General features: G+C 48.0%; 2 protein-coding genes across 7 annotated transcripts in view; one reads left to right on the top strand and one right to left on the bottom strand.

Moving 5' to 3' along the window:
• The window catches only part of col11a2 (collagen, type XI, alpha 2), a 58785-nt gene extending 44885 nt beyond the window's left edge, over nt 1-13900 (top strand). For all 6 annotated transcript variants that reach the window (XM_080005653.1, XM_080005652.1, XM_080005651.1 and 3 more), the window contains 32 exons: nt 18-71; nt 524-568; nt 694-747; nt 914-967; nt 1590-1643; nt 2031-2228; nt 2310-2363; nt 2797-2904; nt 3089-3196; nt 3464-3517; nt 3680-3733; nt 3875-3982; nt 4222-4275; nt 4415-4468; nt 4624-4677; nt 4801-4854; nt 5814-5921; nt 6024-6077; nt 6316-6369; nt 6483-6536; nt 6723-6776; nt 6883-6990; nt 7328-7381; nt 7811-7972; nt 8381-8434; nt 8592-8627; nt 8735-8788; nt 9008-9287; nt 9375-9487; nt 9710-9778; nt 11430-11666; nt 11945-13900. In XM_080005653.1, coding sequence (XP_079861779.1) covers nt 18-71; nt 524-568; nt 694-747; nt 914-967; nt 1590-1643; nt 2031-2228; nt 2310-2363; nt 2797-2904; nt 3089-3196; nt 3464-3517; nt 3680-3733; nt 3875-3982; nt 4222-4275; nt 4415-4468; nt 4624-4677; nt 4801-4854; nt 5814-5921; nt 6024-6077; nt 6316-6369; nt 6483-6536; nt 6723-6776; nt 6883-6990; nt 7328-7381; nt 7811-7972; nt 8381-8434; nt 8592-8627; nt 8735-8788; nt 9008-9287; nt 9375-9487; nt 9710-9778; nt 11430-11666; nt 11945-12091 — 2799 coding nt within the window. In that variant the 3' untranslated portion in view covers nt 12092-13900. The remainder of the gene's footprint in view (nt 1-17; nt 72-523; nt 569-693; nt 748-913; nt 968-1589; nt 1644-2030; nt 2229-2309; nt 2364-2796; nt 2905-3088; nt 3197-3463; nt 3518-3679; nt 3734-3874; nt 3983-4221; nt 4276-4414; nt 4469-4623; nt 4678-4800; nt 4855-5813; nt 5922-6023; nt 6078-6315; nt 6370-6482; nt 6537-6722; nt 6777-6882; nt 6991-7327; nt 7382-7810; nt 7973-8380; nt 8435-8591; nt 8628-8734; nt 8789-9007; nt 9288-9374; nt 9488-9709; nt 9779-11429; nt 11667-11944) is intronic.
• Nucleotides 13901-14963: 1063 nt separating this feature from the next.
• Nucleotides 14964-20805, bottom strand: hsd17b8 (hydroxysteroid (17-beta) dehydrogenase 8). The gene is made up of 9 exons (XM_080005790.1): nt 20725-20805; nt 19281-19483; nt 18626-18742; nt 17480-17575; nt 17091-17176; nt 16484-16568; nt 16167-16209; nt 15724-15798; nt 14964-15611 (listed from the first exon to the last, which is right to left on the bottom strand). The coding sequence occupies exons 1-9, from the start codon at nt 20789-20791 to the stop codon at nt 15592-15594; spliced, it is 792 nt and encodes a 263-aa protein (XP_079861916.1). The 5' UTR covers nt 20792-20805; the 3' UTR covers nt 14964-15591.
• Between the last annotated feature and the right edge of the window lie 1464 nt (nt 20806-22269).

Raw genomic sequence — 22269 nt, 5'->3', positions numbered from 1 at the left:
CTCTCTCTCCCCATCAGGGCCCCAGGGGTCAAAGGGGGCCAAGAGGGGGCACAGGGAAACCAGGAGCTAAGGTACTTCATCAAGATTGCGAATCAATCATATCAATCATATCAATCATGCTTCCCTCTCAACTGGAACCAATGACGGGACTTCAAGTGAAATCTCACGTCCATCCGATTTCGATTTTCCTGGATTGCCTCTGGTGATCATGCGGACCTATTTATTATCGCGGCTGGTGTGACTTTTACTCAAAAAACACAAAAAAAAAATGTCCCCCTTTCACAAGGCTTCATTCCGGAAACGAGGCACTCTGCCAAATCCCAAATGTAGAACAAAGGCCAGTGACACCGTTCTGTCAGTCGTCATCTCCTCAACACGCATGTGGTGGTTTCCCGTTGGACTTACGTGTTTGATTGCACTTTTAGGAAGCCAGATGTCCTCCCCATGGTCACCAGGAGAGTTCAGGGAATGTAGTTTGGGGATTCACTCATTTGCTGTTTGTCTCTGCATTGCTGTTTTGTAGGGAACATCGGGGAGCGACGGCCCCCCCGGCCCCGGAGGAGAGAGGGTGAGCACCAACACGTTAACCTTCAATTTTTTTAACCCTAACCCTCTGTCATTTAGAATGAATGTCAAAGGTTTTATTCCGATTCGCGGATAACTCGTCTGATCCTGTGTTGTTTTTTTTTTTAGGGACTGCCAGGACCTCAGGGAGCCAACGGATTCCCCGGACCCAAAGGACCCCCCGTAAGGCCGCTGCTTCCGAAACGACTTGTTTAAATGTGGACGCGCGCTGGAGCCTGTTTGCTTTGATGCGCTCCCATAATGCCAGGGTCCCATCCTGGACCTCACACCAACATGCAGCGCATCAAGGACTTGTTTAACAAGATGGTGGTGTTTTGTGTTTTTTTAGGGACCACCAGGAAAGGACGGACTGCCCGGACACCCAGGACAGAGAGGAGAAGTCGTAAGTCTAACCCTTTTACATTTTACATTACATTTAGTCATTTAGCAGACGCTTTTATCCAAAGCGACTTACAATTGTTCAAACACCGACGGACGCAGCCATCAGGAGCAATTAGGGGTTAAGTGTCTTGCTCAAGGACACTACAGCATGCTAGCAGGAGGAGCCTGGGATTGAACCAGCAACCTTTGGATCACTAGACCACCAGCTCTACCTCCTGAGCTACCATCCCCAATCCCAATTTTGTTTGGCAGTGGTGTCCGATCATTTTTCCATGTGTGCATACTGAATAAAAACGTTTCAAACTATTTATTTTCACGATTTTCTTGCCGATATTGCCAGGGGAGGGAGGGAGGGATGACAGAGGGCTTTAGCGCCAAAGCAATATTCATGGTTTATCTTACTTCCTCAAAGCCTGATTCGGCCTCTTGGATCCAGGCCGGGCGCATCCGTGTTTTGTGCGCGGTCCTGATTTCCGCTGATTGTAATCGGCTACATCCCAGGGGCGGGAGATCTGTGTCGCTGGACGTCCAACCAACGAGTGAAATCAGCTGTTCAGGGCTTTTACTTTGTGAACCTCCGCGAGGATCTGTCTGAGTGTCTTTCTACTTCCTGGCCTCTGCAGGGCTTCCAGGGAAAGGTGGGACCACCCGGACCCCCGGGCGTGGTCGGACCTCAGGTGAGATTCAGACCTTGGGGCGTCGGCACAGCACCAGCCATCCCTCTCCTGCTCCCCATCCTCCTCTCTCTCCCTCTCCGCCCTTTCCACCCCTTTAATCTTTCCTTTCCTTCTTTTAAACGACGACCTTTGAAATTCAGTTTCAGTTGTGGATTATTAATTCATGATTTGATGATGATCTTTTTTTCGTCTGTTGTATCTGTGATTACAATGGATTTTTTATTTTCATAGAGTAGTTCATTATCACAATGTATTACAGTTAATGTTTAGAATTATTATCATTCTATTCATTTGCGTTGATATTAATATTAATTCTTTAAATTAATATTCACATGGAGTTCATCTTTCTACCTCCCCCGGCCACTCATCTCCCTCTGTTCCTCCCAGGGGCCATCAGGGGAGACTGGACCCTTGGGAGAGCGCGGACACCCCGGACCTCCAGGACCACCCGGGGAGCAGGGACTCTCCGGTCCCTCGGGAAAAGAGGGCACCAAAGGAGACCCCGGCCCCCTGGGAGGCCCCGGCAAGGACGGACCCCCGGGCCTGAGGGGATTCCCCGGCGAGAGAGGGCTTCCTGGAACCCCTGTGAGTCTGGATCCATCCTGAAATATCATGTCGACCGTGAGTTGGTTAATGTGAGTTGACCACCATTAATGTGTCTTCCAGGGTGGCGGTGGACTCAAAGGAAGTGAAGGACCTGCCGGACCCCCTGGACCCGCGGTACGACCAATTACATCCCATTATGTTCATGAAATACAGAACAACATACAGAACAAAAAAAAAACCAAAAAAAAAAAAACAAGAACATCATGTTATCAATTTTCAGAGATATAAGTGAGAAAACAGTAGAAAATGCCCCGATTTGTGTTTAACCGAGGTCATCTGTCACTTTACAGGCGTGGTGTCAGTTTTTCTTCAATTTCAGTTTCATTCAACTCCAGATTTTTACTTTTTGCAGTTTTTTTTCTTTGTGACTGAACAAAACAATTCCACTTCTTCACTGTCATTCCAACCAAGAGAGACAAGGTCGATGTTCTTCAGTGTTCTGGATGTTTAGTATGTCTCTCTCTCTCGTGTTGAGGATTTTCTCTCGTACATTAAACTTCCCACATGATTCCACGTGATTCAACACTATTTCATTCTAACCGTGCAGGGTTCTCCCGGTGAGAGGGGATCTGCCGGTACCGCTGGGCCCATCGGGCCCCCTGGCAGACCAGGCCCTCAGGGCCCTCCTGGGAATGCTGGAGAGAAGGGAGTTCCTGTGAGTACTGTGGAGATCACGTTTTAGAGTTTTCGTTTATTCTTCTTCATCTCCCCCAAAAGTCCAATCTGTGAACCTGTTATAAAGGAGAGAGGCCGGTGACTCTCTCGCCTTTGAAACATCGTACACAAATATAAACGGCGACAACAATCGTTGATTGTCTCTCTCTCTCTCCGTCTCCCAGGGCGAGAAAGGTCCCATTGGCCCGGCGGGACGTGATGGAGTCCAGGGTCTCGTCGGTTTGCCTGGCCCCGCGGGCTCGCCCGGGGTACCAGGGGAGGATGGAGACAAGGCCAGTACCATTCCCTGATATCAAACCCCTTCACACCTTTCCTCACCAAGGTCCGTCATAAAATCCTCCACCCGTTTGACCCTGCGACCCAGTGAGAAGAAGGTTATTCCTGAGAAAGACCCACAAAGCTACAGGGTCATGCCCTCTAGCTGAGACGCCAAATATCGCCTCCGATTCCTCCGGATTCATGTTGTTTGGGTTTTCACTTTAAGTGTTTCCTGTTTAGACTGTGCTGTGGCCTCACGTGCAATGTGTTTGTGATTGCAGGGTGAAGTTGGAGAGCACGGACAGAAGGGCTCTAAGGGCGCCAAGGGAGAACATGTGAGACACATTTATTGTAGCACACATTTGTAAGCGGTGCCTTTAGTCGTGGGTGGAGCTCTGTGCACGTAAAGGAGCGCTCTGGGGAGTAAATCTCATAAATCCATAACACGAGTCGATAAAACATTGATTGGTGTGTTGGTTTGTTTGTTTTGTTGATAGGGTCCTCCTGGTCCACCAGGGCCAATGGGTCCAGTTGGTCAACCTGGAGCAGCTGTAAGTGGAGCTTAAAACGGTCCTCCTGGTTACTTGGGGGCGACAAAATCCCCAATAAGAAAGACTTGAATGCAGGTGGACGTAACTGACGGGATTCATGTCCATCCCTCCGTCGCCTCCCCTTTGTTTCCTCGTCCGTAGGGTGCGGACGGAGAACTTGGACCCAGGGGACAGCAGGGGCCATTTGGAGCCAAGGGAGATGAAGGAACCAGGGGATTCCCAGGCGCCCCCGGACCCATTGGACTGCAGGTGTGTGAGAAGCCTCAAAGCCCAAATCGTCGCGACTGCCACGATTTGACCTTTGATTTCGGCAACTGTGTAGACAGAGGCATCGGGTAAACAGCAGCCGTCATGGTGTCACCTGAAGGTGCATTTCGTACATTCATCTCACCCCATTTGTCTCGCTGAGATTGAAATGTTGGCTGTCAGAAGTCGTTTGCCTTGGATTCCGACCCATCCTCTTACTGTCTTTCGTCCCAACCGAACAGGGACTGCCAGGACCATCCGGGGAGAAAGGAGAGACTGGAGATGTCGGACCCTTGGTAAGTACTGACCACCGCGTCTGACCGCTTCAGTCCCTGTTCCCTCGCTCCGCCCCGGCTGCGATGGCGACACTTTGAACCGGACAAAGATGCTGTCAAACCTGCTGTGCCGTGTGACATTGACCGTGTTTGTTTTTAGGGTCCCCCCGGCCCCCCTGGACCTCGTGGCCCCGCTGGTCCCAACGGTGCTGATGTGAGTACGTCTCGTGATGTCGGCTTCACCATGTATCGCCATGGTTACCACCTAGCACCGATCCGTGTCATGCAGTGACAGTATAATATAGATGATTAGATGAGTCTTTTTTTTTTTTTTTTTGACTGACTTTACTCTTTGCTTTGTTTTCCCAGGGCCCTCAAGGTCCTCCTGGTGGTTTGGGTAACCCTGGACCCCTTGGAGAGAAGGTACAGAGGCACAGAGACATTTCTCACCAATTGCCCACTCGGTGCAACTCAGGGTGATGATCATTTGAACGTTGCTGATGGGTTTTATCATGACGACTGACGGAGATGCTGTTTGTTTGACAGGGAGAGCCCGGCGAATCCGGACCGCCCGGTATTGGAGGAGAGCCCGGCAAGAAGGTGAGCGGCAAGACATCCCTTTACCTCAGACCCTGTAGGCCGGGCTGAGAGTCGGAGACTCAGGGAGGGATCGTTCAGACCCTTATCATCATGTCTCCATAAGCACCAGCAACTACCATGAAGCTAATCTGGGATCCGGCAAAGTCACGTTTTAAGTCCCGCCCCCCGTTTCCGCGTTGAGCGTGGCAGGGATTTGGCAGCGAAGGGAAACTCCTTGGCCAGTGACCAGATGGAGCTGACAGATGGGGATTCTAATAAGTGTATTTCTGCAGTGGCCGTTCTACACGGCGTTGGACGTTGGAAACCTTCGTCTGAGAACGTTGGTGTCCAGGCAGGATGTTGTAGCTTGTCTTCCCGCCGGCTACGGGGAAAAGTCAGAGATATTGGTGCCGGCCCGGTTGGTGTTCGCTATGAGCCGAGGAGTAATCTGGGATGCCAGTGCTCCTTTCCTAAAAGGGTTTGTTCGTACCTGGCCATCCATGGTCGTCAGGTTGATTCCAGTTTGGACTCATTCCATGTGCTAACGGAGCCCCGCCCCTAGCGATATGATTGGTCCAAACATAAAGGTTTACACACATTTTAGCACCGCTCCCACCATTCTGCATCGAAAAGTCTGATTTGTGAGACTGCCATCAACCATTTGTGACAAGTTGAAGCAGGAGATCATTGTTCACGTGTGAAATGAATGTACACACCTTTAAACCCCATATTCAAACATTATGGTCGACAGAAACACCCAAAACTCAAAGATGTTGGATATAAACAGACGCACGGTTTGGCGTACATATTCTTCATCTTGGTGCAGTCTTTCACACGGACTCTGCCCCCGCCCCCTCGCACCTCCACCATCTGAAGCCAGCCCGTGGAAACCCGCTTTGAGCGCCCGGCGCACTGGTCTGGGGGGGGGGGCGGCTAGAGCCACCAGCAGGCGACTGACGGGTCGTGCCCTCCGATCACAGGGTCCTCGCGGAGAGCGTGGGGAGAAGGGGGAGGCGGGACAACCTGGAACAGCCGGACCCGCTGGAGGAAGAGGAAGGCCCGGAGACGACGGACCCAAAGGAAACCCTGTATGAAACGCATGCACATGCACACACACACACACACACACACAACGGTGATACGATGTACAGAATGGACGATGCCTTGCTGAGCTGCCGTTCTGTCTCCAGGGCCCCGTTGGTTTCCCTGGTGACCCTGGATCCCCTGGGGAGCTGGGACCCAGAGTAAGTCGCCCGCCGCATCAAAGTGTTTGTGTGCTGAAGATTAATTCTCATCCTCATAACAATGGAATCGCATTCCAACGCACTCCAGAGCCTGCGTCCCTCGTGTGAGACTGCGACCGCGTTGACAGGAAAATGAAATTGACCTAGGACACTTGTGTAGATTGTTAAAAGTCTTTACTCTAATTTCAAGACCGTTACCAGCATCTGACATTAAATATTTTTTCACCTTTTCCCTCAGGGTCTGGATGGAGCGAAGGGAGACAGAGGAGAGGATGGAGAGCAAGGGGAAGCCGTGAGTCGCCAGTCAAACGCAGTCAAGCGGCGCCGCCCGAAATCCCAACCGCAATTGTCTCGTTTTAACTTGTCGTCATCCCTAATCTGTTTTTTTTTAATGCTCCTCCGCAGGGCTCCCCCGGACCCACCGGTGAGAACGGACCCCCCGGCCCGCCTGGAAAGAGGGTGAGGGCCCCCGTCCACCCGGGACTACCGTTTTACTAACACAGAAAATGGATATTCAGAACCTGACGCATGCGTTGTTTTCCGCCGGTGTAGCGTTGGTTTGTTGGAGCCTTTCCAACTGGTTGGCCTCCCTGCCTCACTTCATGCTCTCCAAAAAGTGATTTTAAACTTGCGTCTGTCCGCCAGGGTCCGGCCGGAACGAGAGGAGCGGAGGGACGCCAGGGAGAGAAGGGAACTAAGGTACGAGCTCAAAGGTCACTCAAAGGTCACTTGTCTCCCTCCGTCGGAAGCTTCCTTTTTTGTTTTTTGATGTTTATTCTCCTCCGACCGACTCGCCCTTCCTCAGGGAGACCCGGGTGCCGTCGGCCCCCCAGGAAAGACTGGCCCCGTCGGGCCCCAGGGCCAGCCGGGAAAGCCCGGGACAGAGGGTCTGAGAGGTCTGCCCGGATCAGTGGTGAGTAAAGAGTGTGATATTGATTCAGTATCATATATCAGTTACAGTGTTATTAGGACTGTATCGCCTCAGGGTCATAACTCCTGAAATTGATCTAAAGACAGATAGAAAACCTTGCTAGCAATCATGAATACATCAAGTCGCAGAAAGCAGTTAAATTTGATCCAAATGCATTACTCTAAAATAATAATAATAATAATAAAAATAATATTAATAATAATAATTGATCCACTGTTTGAGTGGTCACACTATGATTGGATAGTTTGCCTGGTTGCTATGGACCAGGTGGAGCGGTGTTGCGTCCTCTGAGCCGATTGGTTGTTTTACGCTGTTTCAGGGCGAACAAGGCTCCCCAGGCTCCGCCGGACAGAAGGGACCCGCGGGACCCCTGGTGAGTCAACTTGATGCACGGTGATACAAAGAACGGCAGGCGTATTGCACAGGGATGGGACAGACTGTTTTTCTAATCAAACCAATTTGTCAGTCCGTCCATCTGTCTGGCCAGTTCAGACGATCACAGTACAGTAAAATGAGGTCAAACGGTACTTAATTGAGAATATTTTGACTGTATATTATCTGAGCTTTAGGTCATCTTTTGGGTTTCATAATATGGAACCAAAAGGCAGGCATTCACATTTTGGTGAAGTTGTAAAATTGAAGATACAAAACAGTTTCACCGAAATACATGAGGTTTCCTATTTTAATTATGGTTTCATCGATAATACGATTATATAAAAGCAGACGTTTTTGATCGCCCCTGTGTATTATTTACCTAATCCCCTCTCCCTCCTCGTCCACCGCTTCTCATCCCCTCCTGTAGGGACCCCCCGGTCTGCCCGGCCTGCGCGGAGACCCCGGTGCCAAGGGAGAGAAGGGCCACACGGGTCTCATCGGCCTGATCGGACCCCCGGGAGAGCAGGGCGAGAAGGGAGACCGAGGCATGGCGGGCCCCCATGGCTCTAGCGGCCCCAAGGGAGAGACGGTGAGTAGCTCCTCCACGCGGGAGGCTGTGAATCCCTGGGTGCAGGCGCAGAGGTAGGGACTCTGGTCGGAGAAAGCCGAACGTCGAGCTTTCCTCTGGCTCTGGCGGACGTCGCTGGTAGTAGCTGTACCTCTGGGTCGCGCTCGGCAGCGGATCCGGATGTTGGCTCAAAGTCCTGGGGAGGAATTATCTTTCCAAACCTGTGATGTCCGTTTAGCCCAAAAGTGATGCATGCCACAGCGGAGGGACCGTAGATCGCTCCCAACTCTGTGTGTGTGTGTGGGGGGGGGGGGGGGGGGGTGTTTCAACGGTTTTGCCTCATAGCGTTAGCTAAGTGTCTTGTTTCTTTGCTGTGGGATTTCTTTATTAATAATGGTAACAATAGAAAATCTCTGTTCTGTATTTTAGGGTATGTCTGGTTCCACCGGACCCATTGGCCCTGCTGGGCCCCCAGGCCTGACGGTGAGAATCTTGGAACAATTTTACGACAATCCCAGCCGCACTACTCGCCTTTGAGCCCTAATTCTCGGGCTCCGAGGAATTGTCAGACTAATTTGGAATTTAGAGGTGAACCGTGAAGGCTGATGACAAATAAACTGAGGTTCTATGTTCTCCGCAGGGCCCTCAAGGTCTGAAGGGAGCTAAGGGAGCGACAGTAAGTATTTGCACCCCAACACGGGAATATTGCACATAAATAGTCATTAGATACTGTATATCGCTGCCTTTTGTGTCTTGTAATGAAATTTGAATGTTTACTTTTAGGGAGGAGCTGGACCTAAGGGAGAGAAGGGTGTACAAGGACCTGCTGGCCCACCTGTAAGTAGTGTTCCCCTCCAGGCAACTCACCCTCCCTCATAATAAAAACAATAACTAAGAACCAATACCTTTGACAGCTGTAAGTGCCAGCAGCTGTGCACATCGTCACACTTTTGTGTGACAGTATCTTGTTATGCCCCTGTACGGCGAGTCCCGGTGGATCCGGTAGAGGTGGCTCTTCAAGTTAGGTAGCCATTCTCATCTGGAGCTCCTCCCTAGGGTCCGCCGGGCGACGTCATCCAGCCTCTGCCCATCCAGAGGAGCCCCAAGTCCAAGCGCTCTATCGACGCCAGCAAGATGCCTTCGGAGGCCGACATGCCGGCATCGGACGCCACAGGCGCAGAGTTCCTGACGGCCGGCGACGGCATGGAGGAGATCTTCGGCTCCCTCAACTCCCTGCGGCAGGAGATTGAAACCATGCGCTTCCCCCTGGGCACCCAGAGCAGCCCCGCCCGCACCTGCCAGGACCTGCACCTCAGCCAGCCGGACCTCAAAAACGGTAGGGGGGCAGACTCCTTAGTCCCCGAGCTGCGCCGGTTCTCCGCGTGCTTCGTGCCTGTCCTCAGCTCTCCGTCTCCCCCTGCAGGCGAGTACTGGATCGACCCCAACCAGGGCTGCTCCAGAGACTCCTTCAAGGTCTTCTGCAACTTCACCAACGGGGCCGAGACCTGCTTGTACCCCGGCAAGGGCGTCAACGCGGTACGTCCACTTGGAACGCTCGGGTTGCTCTTCATTCAAGTTTGTACCGACGCTTTGTCGTCTGAAGGGGCCCTGATACGACCGGAGAATGTGTCAAATGAGTCTCGGGTGTCGCTTCGCCAGAGAGCTCCTCAAGAAAACATATGTACATGAAAACATGATGCGACCCCGCACCTGGACGTCAGCCAGGATGTCTAACCGTGCTGTGTGTACGTCTGACAGGTGAAGATGAGCTCCTGGGACAACGAGGCCCCAGGATCCTGGTACAGTCAGTTTGCCACAGGCAGCAAGGTCAGTGGCTTTTGGGAGGGGGGCGAGTGTAACAGAGGCACTACAGTCGTCTTTAACAGTCAAAGTATTAAATTGCTTTAATACAAAAAAAAAAAAAAGATTTTTATTTTTTTACACAGTCAAAGTGATCCGTTTCGAAAAAAGGTTCACTTCATGTCTGAGCCTGCCGATAATAAGAGTGCAACCAAATCTGGACCCTCAACAGGTTTTAGTCAGCGTGCACACATTTCTTGATGTTTTAACAGAGTTTATTTTGGGGTGTTGGAAGATTTCAACAACACGAAGAGAAACCTACCTCAAAAGGCCCCGTATTGTACTGCTTTTCAACACGTTCATACACGTAGGTCCCTGAGCTCCCCAAAACATGTCTGAAGTTTTTTGCTGAAAATGCTACTCAAGATTATGCATTCTAGCCATTCTGACATGCCTCGATACACCGCTTCTTGACGGGCTGTTTTCTGTGTCTGTAGCTGTAAATGCAAATGAGCTGCCGCTCCCCACGCCCCATTCTGGGGCGGGTGGGGGCTGGGTGGGGGCTCTCTGTATCAGCCCGTGACGCGCAGGGCTTTTTTTTTGTTTCCATCAATCAGGAAACGGAGGCAATAAATCGCTCCGATCGCGCAGTGCACCGCCAACCCTTTTTGAATTTTTTTTTATAAGAGTTAAAATTACGGGACATTTACGGCAAAGTATTTAAATGGGAGGACGCGGTAGAGAAGGGTAAAATACGGGAGAATCCCGTTAGGGTCGACAGGTGTCCCTTAAAAACGGCAAAAGAAACACACCACAATTATTTTTTTAAAATACTAAATACTAAATATTTCCCTCATCTGCAGTTTTGTGACAGACGGCCGGTATTGATTCCTCTTTCTTTTGAAAGATTTGTGCTGGTCTGTGCAGCCAACAACAGCGCAGTTCCCATGCTCAGCCCTTAGCTTCCTCATAATTCTAGGGTGCTTGCAAGAAAAGAGTGGCGCATCTTCGCAAAGGTATTTCACCAACCGTGGGTGGAGTTACTCAGATGGGGGTGGAGGGCGGTTGTGATGTGACGTAGGAAGGAGACGCAAATCTGAACGGCTTGTTGAATCACATGCTTTTCGACCACAAGAATAAGCTGACTGGGGTCGTCTTACTTCACAGTGTGTGTTAGTAGGCCCATCAGAACCAAATGTATGTGCACGAGCACTGAAAAAGTGAGTTTTTCGTAAGAGGTCCCCAAAAAATTATCTTCTGGTCCCGCCGACAATGACGGCGATACATATTTTTGCCATATTTTGTATTTTTTCATTCATTCCATTTCAAAAGGCGTAGCTCTTACAAATGTGGCCAAAATGTGTTATCGCAGTCGTCATCGGGGCCAGGTTTCTAACCGTATCATTCATCATAAACAGTCGGGTAGAATGTGTGTGCTGACTGGTAAACGGTCTAAAATTCAACTTGACACCGGTGAAAACCACGTCCGGTCCTTCAGTGCATTAAAGACCGGACGGAGTTTTCACAAAAAAGTATGAGGTTATGATCTCTACCAAGTGCCTGCACTTATTATCCTGCCACAACAGTGTGTTGCCCCTGGCAACGGGGCAGCCAATGAAATGACCCAACTGACCAAACCAAAGTATATCCACGCTCGCCTTTGTCCTCGCCATCCCAGTTCTCCTACGTGGACTCCAGCGGCGAGCCCGTGGGCGTGGTGCAGCTGGGCTTCCTGCGCCTGCTGAGCGTCCAGGCCCGACAGAACCTGACCTACCACTGCCACCGCTCGGTGGCCTGGGCCGACCGCAGCGCCAAGAACGGCCACAAGCGGGCGCTGCGCCTGCAGGGCGCCAACGACGAGGAGCTGAGCTACGAGACCAGCCCTTACATCAAGGCCCTGGTGGACGGCTGCTCTGTGAGTGCTGCGCGCGCGCGCACACACACACACACACACACACACACACACACACACACACACACACACACACACACAAGGAGAAGTAATTTGGGAGAAACCTCCTGAAGGGGTGGGACACGCAGTCATTTGATTTGTTCACCTCCAGAACAAAAGTGGTGTAGAACAGCGAGTTATTTTTGTGTTATTGTAAACGCCATAAATACATAATATAATAATAATAATAATAATAATAGTTATAATTTGCACAAGCATTAATAAGAAATCTCCCTCTGCAGTACCGTAAGGGCTTCGACAGGACGGTGCTGGAGGTCAACACACCGCAGCTGGAACACCTTCCTCTGTTGGACATCAAGGTGTCAGACTTTGGGGAGAGCAACCAGCAGTTTGGTTTTGAAGTGGGACCTGTCTGTTTCCAAGGCTAAAACACTCACACACACACACACACACACACACACACACACACTCATAAAAACACACACACACACACACACACACACACATGCATGCACTTAGAGACATACCACCAACATGATCACCATCGCGTGCCCGGTAATTTTGTAAATTAACTTGTAAATGACATTAAACACATTTTCACTCACACACACACACCTACACACACACACACACACACACACACACACACACACACACACACACACACCCACCCACTCGGAGGCTGTTGTAAGGCAGACACGCTCACACTGTGGGAACGGACGACAGTCAAACAGAAGAAAAGAAGAGTGTAAATCTCTCGTGAAGAGGAGAATCTACCCAGAGGAAGAAACCAAGGAAGAGAGCGAGAGAGAGAGAGAGGGAGCGAGAGAGAGCGAGCGAGTGAGAGGATTTCTCCAGAACGAGACCGTGTTATGTCTGACGCCAACAGTGAAGAGCTTCCGGCACCGGGAAAGTGAGCCGGTGACTCCGCGCCAACGCCCCCACCCCCCGCCCACCACCCAAACACCCGCCCACTCATCCCACCCACTCATCCCACCCACTCTACCTCCCCCGTACCAAAAGTGAGGCCCACTCCCACTAGTCTCCATTGCCCACTCTGGTCTCAGACTCATCAAATGGAACCAAAGAGATTGAGGTACAACTCGTCTGTTTAAAACCTAGACCTGTTTGCCGGCGTCCCCCGCTCCTCGTCACTGTGCTTAAAAGAAATAAAAATAAAAAAAACTTCCCGATCGATCATTGGGAAGGGTTTTTTTTTTTTTTTGTTTGTTTTTTTGTTGTTGTTTTTCTTGGATATTGTCGAGCGGACTCTTCCTGGTGTGGTGCATTGTGGTTAATGTAGTCTGAGAAACAGCGCGAATGGATTGCATGGTTGTCAGGTGTGTACTGTAGTGGGAGGAGATTAGGGAAGATAACTGTGCCTTCTTAAATATATATATATATATATATATATATATATATATATATATATATATATATTTGATGAATTCAAAAGCCATTGACTTTGTAAATTGTCCATAGCTCAGCGTTATTGTAGGTGTATTTTTACAACTGTTACAGCTACATTTGGACGGAGCCAAATGTCGTTTTGTTGTTTTGTTTTGTATTTCTTCTAAAATCGCAGATTAACTTCACTGGGCAACCGAGGCAGCGTGGGCGATCATTGTTCTGGGGATTTGGATGAAGGCGTGATCAGGGTTAGAAAATATGTAAACGAGTTTCAAAGTAAAAAAGTTTTTTTTCATCTTTATTCCCCTCCCCTCCCCCCCCCCCCCGCCCGCTTTAAAACCGTGAATAAATGCACGCTATATTGAAAAGAAATAAAGAAAACTGTGTGGCAAGGTGCTACGTATACCAAAGCATAAGAGTTTTATATCACACTTTGAATTCTTCCATTTTTTGTCTCTTCCAACAGTCTCAAGAAACTGTCACTAGTTTTCACTGGGGAAAATGTGCATTAATTACATTCCATTTGTACAGAAATAGTGATATTCTATTGTATTTATTTAAAAACAAAAACAGGGTGCTTTGAGATTTCCCAAAAAACGACCGCCAAATATTCCAGTGAATGTGGTATATTTCACTTGTATTTATTTCTTTTTCTTGCGCTCTCACCTGAAGGTCGACCGACTTTCCACTTCCCTCCAGCGAAAAAACCTCTTGTGCGACCAAAGGAATTCCGATGTAACGACCCGTTTGGTGTTTCCATCGACTGTACTGTGCTGTTCATTTTTCACTTTGCTTCCTTTTGTTTCGATTAAAACGGTGACTCCCCACCTCTGTCACATTTCATTGTGGTTTTGCCACTGTTTGACCCACCCGCCCGCCCGCCGAGGCCGAGGCTCGTTCCACGTTCCATGTCGAATTAGCTCCCAAGAAGGTTCGGTCGCGGCGGCGCCACCGTCGGCGCTGGCTCTCTGGCCCCCGGGGGCCACAGCGGGGGGAGGGGAGGGGACGCTGGGGGTACAAGGTGAAATCATGCTTTGGGGCTAAGTGTCATTTCTTCGCCTTTTTTGACACGGGGAGGGGTGAGCGAGACGTGCAGAAACAAAATAGGAATAATTCTCCAGAGGGAACGACCTCAACGACTCACGTGTTTATTGTGTTGGAGACCAATGTGTCGACGACGGATGTGGTGCTGAACAGAGAAAAAAGTATTATTTTATAATGTGTGTAAGTATTTTTTTTTTCCTTTTTTTTTTTTTTTTAATTCTTGTTTCTGTAATACATAATCTTTTTAAAAAGAGCTGCTCGACTCACTCGTTTTTATTATCAACCTCCTGGTGTTTCACACATATAAGCTCCAGCCAAGCATCCGATTTGGTCAAAAGGCACCAACGATTCCAGTTTGAACTCAGACATTTTTAAATCTTGATTGAAAATATATTTTTATTTATATATATATATATATATATATATATATATTTTTAAAAAAAGGGATGAGCGCACGCTTCTTTGTGTTAGCAGTGTATGTACGTGTCTCTTGCCTGAATATTTGTTGGAGGATTTGGGGCCGGTTCATGTTGCAGGCTTGTTTGCAGTTTGACGTCGCTCCGACTGAAATCCAGTTGCACGCAGGCCTGTGTAACAGCGTCTACTAATGTAAACTGTATGAGTAGTAGTAAGTATGGAGGTATAGTGTTTGGAATATTTTGAAGCCATTACCTTTTTTTTTATATTGAGCTTGATTGCTTATACCTGGCTATCCATGGTGTCCTTGGTATCCCGGACGCTGCCATTGAATTATCTGGTCCAAATTCGATCAACCTGAATATCGTTTTTCAAATATGTGCAACATGAATCATAAACATTGAAGAAATAAAATACACATCTGAAAACAAGTTTTTGAAAAAGTTTTTCAAATATTTATTATTATAAAAGCTGTGAATTCCAAAGCCGTTTAAATTCCAGTATTAAAAGTTCAGCGGCTTTAAAACATTCGAGACATTGCGACACGTATTTGCTTCCCAAATCGAGTCGTTTGCCACAGGTAAACCTGAGCAGCCGGGATTCTTCAAATACACGGTCGTGCGCTGGAGGTGATGCACTGCAATAGCGACGTAAAATGACGAAGGGAGACAAACTGTTAGTTGCAATGATTTGTACGACAGTCCTCAACTCCATTTTCATGGCGTACAGAGGATGTGGATGCAGCTCCTGCGTCTCGCTCCACCGCTGTGTTTGGTCGGGCTGAAGGTGAACCGAACCGCGCTGGAATGGGCTTTGACGTTGTTGAAATGCATTACGAGCTCGGTGGTGAGCGCCCATTGGAAACGCAATTGAGATGCCGACAAAGTGTAAAGTAGTACGGTGTTTAATAAAGCGTCTCATTTGAGTCGTGAAGGCAAAGCAAAGTTCCACTGGATTTATAATCACCACAGCCCACTCTTATTATACAACGGAAATGAATCGACGGATGAAAGCCGGAGCCGCCACGGAGCCAGTTCGACCCGGCGACGTGTCGTCCTCAGCCGATGAAGAGTCCCCCTGATGGCAACAAATCGCATTTTACCGTCCGCAGCGTTCGTCTTCGGGCCCCCCGCCCCCCGAAAAACGCGTGAAATAAACGAGCGGCTTTTCACCGATCCAAGCGTCGTACCCGTCACTTCGACGGAAGCTCCCGTGATGTAGGCGGAGTCGTCCGACGCCAGGAAGGCGCAGACGTCGGCGACCTCTGTCGGAGCGCGGCAGGGGGTTGAGGCAGGGGGTTGAGGCAGGGGGTTGAGGCAGGGGGTTGAGGCAGGGGGTTGAGGCAGGGGGTTGAGGCAGGGGGTTGAGGCAGGGGGTTGAGGCAGGGGGTTGAGGCAGGGGGTTGAGGCAGGGGGTTGGGGCAGGGGGTTGGGGCAGGGGGTTGGGGCAGGGGGTTGAGGCAGGGGGTTGAGGCAGGGGGTTGGGGCAGGGGGTTGAGGCAGGGGGTTGAGGCAGGGGGTTGAGGCAGGGGGTTGGGGTAGGGGTTTGAACCGGATGAACAGTCGATCCCTGGTTGAATTTTTTAATTCCAGGATTATTTTTTTAATAATCAGTGTGCGTGTAGAGACTCACCGGCAGGCTCGCCCATCCTCCCCACAGGCACCAAGGAGGTCATCTAAAACACAGGAACATCAATTACTGCCGCTCCCCTCCAACATCAACCTCGTTTCTATTTTGAACTGAGTACCATCGACTATTTAAAAGGAGGACGATCAGCGAAAGTGGCTGTGGTTTTAATATCACATATTTGGTGTAGCCAATCCGCCGGACTTTTGACTTTTACTGGACGTTGCGCACGGCGAGCGAAGCATTTTCCCGTGTCGCTAAAGGACTGGAAGGGGCTGTGGCTCCACCGCGGCACGTCCGTCCCCGGGGGGCGCCCGCCGCACCTTGCCGATCACTTTCTCCGGCACCTTCTCCGTCATCGGCGTGGAGATGAAGCCCGGCAGCACGCAGTTACACCGGATCCCGAACCTGGACGGGAAAGCGGGAGGGACAGGGCGGCGCCAGGGGTCCCCCGTCAGGGGGGGTCCTCGCGCCGTCAAAGCACACGTACCCCAGCGAATCCAGGGTCATATTCACAGAGAACGTCACGGAAAAACGTCCATCGTGAATAAAAACGAATATTTTTCAAAAGCATGAGTAACTTCGGGGTACATCACTGCAACAATGTATTTTTCCCCGGCAGGTGACAGAAATGGAGATATTGATGAGGAAAGCAAAGGGGGGAAAAAAAAAACCCCGAAAATAATATCCTGGTTAAAAGGCAACAAAGTGGGCCATATGGGAGGCGCTGCATACTTTAATACTGAAATGAAATATTTGACATTCTCTGCGAATGTGCGCATCAATTCTTTGACATTCAATCTACCACGACGATGAAAAGACGAGGAATCTCCCTGTCAGTCCGTTTGGGTGAATCACCGACGGACGGGGTTTCGACCGCGAAGACACCCACAGGGCTTTTACTTTGAAGTGAACGAGAGGAAGTTGGACCTGCTCAGCTCTTTGGCTGCTGCCCGGGTCAGACCCTGCACGCCGGCCTTAGAGGAGGCGTAGTTGGCCTGGCCGATGTTCCCCACCTGAGTGTCCGCGCACACACACACACACACACACACACACACACACACAATCGTACACCTTTTGGCCTGTGCTGGATATAGACAATTTCTACAGCGCGTTCCTACAATCAAAATCAAATCTTCTTAAATGATAATATTCTTAATATTGCTGCATGTCATTCATAATAACATCATATGCAGCAGCTCGTTATCGGACAGCGATTCAGCTCGGGGAGAAAGTCCCCTCATTCATTTTCAAAACCGCCTAATCCAATTCAGATGAATTTTAAATACTCTATATGTAAGCAGCAGCCACGCCCTCACCTTCCCTACGATGCTCCCCACGGTGATGATGGAGCCTTTGGGAGCTCCACAGATCACCAGAGCCTCCGCCACAGCCTGGACGACCAGGAACGAGCCCTGGGAGGGGGGAGAGAGAGAGAGAGAAAGAGAGAGACAGAGCAAGAGAGAGGGAGAGAGAGAGGGAGAGAGAGAGGGAGAGAGAGGGGGAGAGAGCAATAGAGAGACAGAGACAGAGACAGAGAGGGGGGGGGGGGGGGGTGGAGGGGGGAAAGTTTAGGGTTTATTTTGTGGGTCCATCAAGGGATTTTGTGTTGCAGGTGAAGCAGAGGCATGGACAACGCAGTGACCCCCACACACACACACACACTCACACACACACACACACACACACACACACACACACACACACACACACACACACAATCTGAAAACATTAAATGAAGGGAAGCGGGATCATCCAAAATGCTGTGATAACTTCTAGAGTCACAGCCCCCAAGCATGGAGAAACACCTGTACACACACCAACATATCTGACCAATAGCTGAGTGGTTGCTGAGGATCATTTCCAGGTCACTCCTCCAGCTGACGCACGGTGGTCGTCGCCGTTTGTCTTCTCATGTGGTTTTTACCGTTTTTTTGTCCAAGACAATAAAAGTTAATTGTTACTAGTATCTATTTCCATTGTCGCTAGTATCTATTTCCATTGTTACTAGTATCAATGGAAATAAATACTAGTATCTATTTCCATTGTCGCTAGTATCTATTTCCAATGTTCTAGTATATATTTCCACCGTCACTAGTATCTACTTCCGCAGACGAGTGGAGGGAAGGGGTCGTCTTCCTTCTCCATTCTTCAAACCCTCCAGTGCCATCAGTGCCTGGTGCTTTGAGCTGCTGTTTCTCGTAAGCTTTGAATTCAACTTGCAACAAGCTTTGTTGTCTCATCATTTCTCATGACGGGTAAGAAATACATTGTTACTGAATAAGTAACTAATGAATAAGTATTTACTTTTTATTTGAACTCTCCACCCACATTTCACGCCCAACATGTCTTGGTGCCATTTCCTCTCCTTTTCTTATCTTTTGATACAAGGTTAGTTCCCCCTGTCAGCTGTCAGAGCAGAGTTTGGAATCCCCTCCTTCTCAGTGGGCGATGTGGGTCCGTACCTTGAGGTTGACCTGGATGACCTTGTCGAAATGCTCCTCCTCCATCCGGACCAGGAAGGCGTCCTGCGTGATGCCTGCAGCGCTCACGCACACCGAGGGAGGCTGGAAGTACCGACACTGCGGGAGAGGAAGTTGAAGAAATATCACAACATTTTCTTTGACGAACGCCTCCATGTCCATAACTTGAGGGCATTTGGAGGACGGCCATTGGATATTTAGGCACACAAAATATGCCAGAATCAATCGTTTATGGCGCGCGATAGGATGAACAAGCGGTTTGAGGTATTGATCAGAACATCGAGAAGGGCCCATGAAGTTCAGAAAACAGCTTTACTTTACTGACGACATTTAACTGCATCACCATGTTACCACAGCCAAGATATCTAGTCTCACATCACGATACTGATTTTATATTATGTTTCCCAGCCCTACAGAATAAACATGCATACTAAAACTATCAGTGGCAAAAAGTATGACCCTTCTTGCATATAGTTGCATATATATTGCAAGTAGCATGACAAACAGAATGTGTTGAAAGTACTACTTGTGTCCAATGTGTGAAAATAGACATTCTGCAAACACCACGCTCAGTGAAGAGGCGGAGAGACAGGTAGCGGAAGGTGTGTGTTTGTGTGGGTGTGTCCGTCACACACACCTGTATCCCGGTCACCAGGCTCCGGACACTATGCCTGGACGCCACGTCCACGCCGGCGGCCATGTGACCCTGGCCCCTGCGGTCACGCGACAAGCCGTGCAGCGTTTCATTGGCTGCCTCCTGGTTGACGTCAGCCACCACCACAGAGGCTCCTTCGGCGGCCAGACGCCGGCACACGGCCCGGCCGATACCGCTGCCCCCTCCTGGGGGCGGCACGCAACCACATGCCGCTCAGGGCCTCCCAACAACATTCAACACGGGCCCCGAAGCCGGGGTCCATGATGCAATAGTGTTGTAGTACGGGTATATATACTAGTATACTTTTAACAATGGGAAAAGATACTAGTAACAATGGAAATAGATACTAGTAACAATGGAAATAGATACTAGTAACAATGGAAATAGATACTAGTAACAATGGGAATAGATACTAGTAACAATGGAAATAGATACTAGTAACACTGAAATTGATACTAGTAACAATGGAAATTGATACTAGTAACAATGGGAATAGATACTAGAAACAATGGAAATAGATACTATTAACACTGAAATAGATACTAGTAACAATGGGAATAGATACTAGTAACACTGAAATAGATACTAGTAACACTGAAATAGATACGAGTAACAATGGAAATGGAAATAGATACTAGTAACACTGAAATAGATACTAGTAACAATGGAAATTGATACTAGTAACAATGGGAATAGATACTAGAAACAATGGGAATACATACTATTAACACTGAAATAGATACTAGTAACACTGAAATAGATACTAGTAACAATGGGAATAGATACTAGTAACAATGGGAATAGATACTAGTAACACTGAAATAGATACGAGTAACAATGGAAATGGAAATAGATACTAGTAACACTGAAATAGATACTAGTAACAATGGAAATGGAAATAGATACTAGTAACAGTGGAATAGAAACTAGTAACAATGGAAAGAGATACTAGCAACAATGGAAATAGATACTAGCAACAATGGAAATAGATACTAGTAACAATGGGAATATACTGTATACTACTATCAATGGATATAGATACTAGTAACAATGGGAATAGATACTAGTAAATGTTGGAATAGCAACTCACCGAAATATAAGTACTAGTAACTTTAAAGAGTGACAGTTAAGAGAGCTGCCATGTGACGTACAGTGACGTATGAAGGGGGCTTGACTCGGGTCGGTGCGTCGTTGTACAATCAGACAGACAAGTGACATCAAACAATTCAAAATAGACGACCTCGGTCGAAACGACGTGACGTGCAGGGCGCACAGCGTGAGGTCACGGCGCGGTGCGGCCTGTGGGGCTGTACGTAAGAGGAGGGTCATACGTCAGCGCAGACTGAACGAACGAACGAACGAACAACGAGAGCGGGAGAGCTGTAGACCCAGGGTGGAACACGACGAAGGACGAAATAACACAGACCTGTGACGAGCGCCAGCCGGGATACGAGTCTTGCGGAGGCCGCCATGACGGTGCTGGTTGCTGTCATTCTACGTGCGTCCACTAGGTGACGTCACGACACGGCTTGCCCTCATGACGGCGTCTGTTTTAAACTTTGAAACACACTTAGTGTGGGGGCGGCCACACCTTGGATTTGAAATATGACTTCTTTTTTTTTTTTAATTTTTTGAAGGCATTTTTAAATTCGTGTCAAGATGAGGAGGCTGCCTGGTTCATCCCCTTTCCACTCGGCTCACTCTCATGGCCTTTTTTGTTTGCGTTATTCAAAATAGTTTGTTTGCAAGCAGCAATTTCGTGGATAAAAAGGATTGTTTTTAAATATTCATTAACATTTATGTACAAAATAATTAGCATTAAGTAATATAACATTGGCTGAATACATTTCATTCACTTAATATATACGTTAAAATAAAAAAAATAAAAAAAGTAATGAAGCTTAATTATGAAAAACAAATCATGAAACCACACAAATCTTTCCACAATCGACGCGTTGTGTTGTAAATCAAGTTATTTCTGGACGAACCTCGGAGCTCGTCCGTGGACATGGATGACTTCCGGTGCAGCGGAGTAATGAGCAAGAAAGTCACTAAAACACATTTACATTTATATTAATTAACCTCCTGTATTTATATGATATAACCTATAACCTCCTATATCTATGATATAACCTATAACCTACTATATTTATGATAAACCCTATAACCTACTATATTTATATGATATAACCTATAACCTACTATATTCATATATAACCTATAACCCCCTATAGTTATATAACATACTATATTTATATATGACCTATAACCTATATTTACATATAACCTAACCTTTTATGATATAGCCTATAACCTCCTGTATTCATAAAACAGTATATAACATACTATATTTATATATAATCTATAACCTACTATATTTATATTCTTTATTTTATAAACACTTACACCAACTATACTTATTCATTAAGAATTATAAAGGGATCGTGCCGTGTATTTGTTGTTGACCTTTTTCTTCTTTGTATTGCTGTCCTTATATGTGGGGGACTATCTTTTGTAATATATCTAATAAAGAACAATAAATACAAATCAAACGCTTGTAGCACTTGACATATGATGCGGAAGGATCAACTAAACTACACAACTAAATGTGTTTGACAACCAAAGTGTTGATCCATCAATGAAATGCAGGAAGGAAGCTCAAATGAGATGAACCTCTGTGATGAACGTCAACCTTGACAGGAGTCCTGCGGAGGCCTCCGTCATGGTTTTTGTTGTTGTCCTTCAGGTTCCGTCCACTAGATGGCGACGTTGTAGAGCTTGTCCTGACCTCTTGTCCATACAACCACTGTCCACGAGAGGGCGTGTTTCACTCATTTAAGTTTCAGAACCTTTGTTTGTGGAACTCTAGTTTGTATGAAGGTGGCATCTTGCTTAAAAAAGAAAGTGTGTGTGTGTATATATATATATATATATATATATATATATATATATATATATATATATATATATA

The sequence above is a fragment of the Zeus faber genome (assembly GCF_960531495.2).
Source record: "Zeus faber genome assembly, chromosome: 1".
In the NCBI taxonomy this organism is placed as follows: Eukaryota; Metazoa; Chordata; class Actinopteri; order Zeiformes; family Zeidae; genus Zeus; species Zeus faber.
This window is presented reverse-complemented; position numbering and strand designations above follow the sequence as displayed.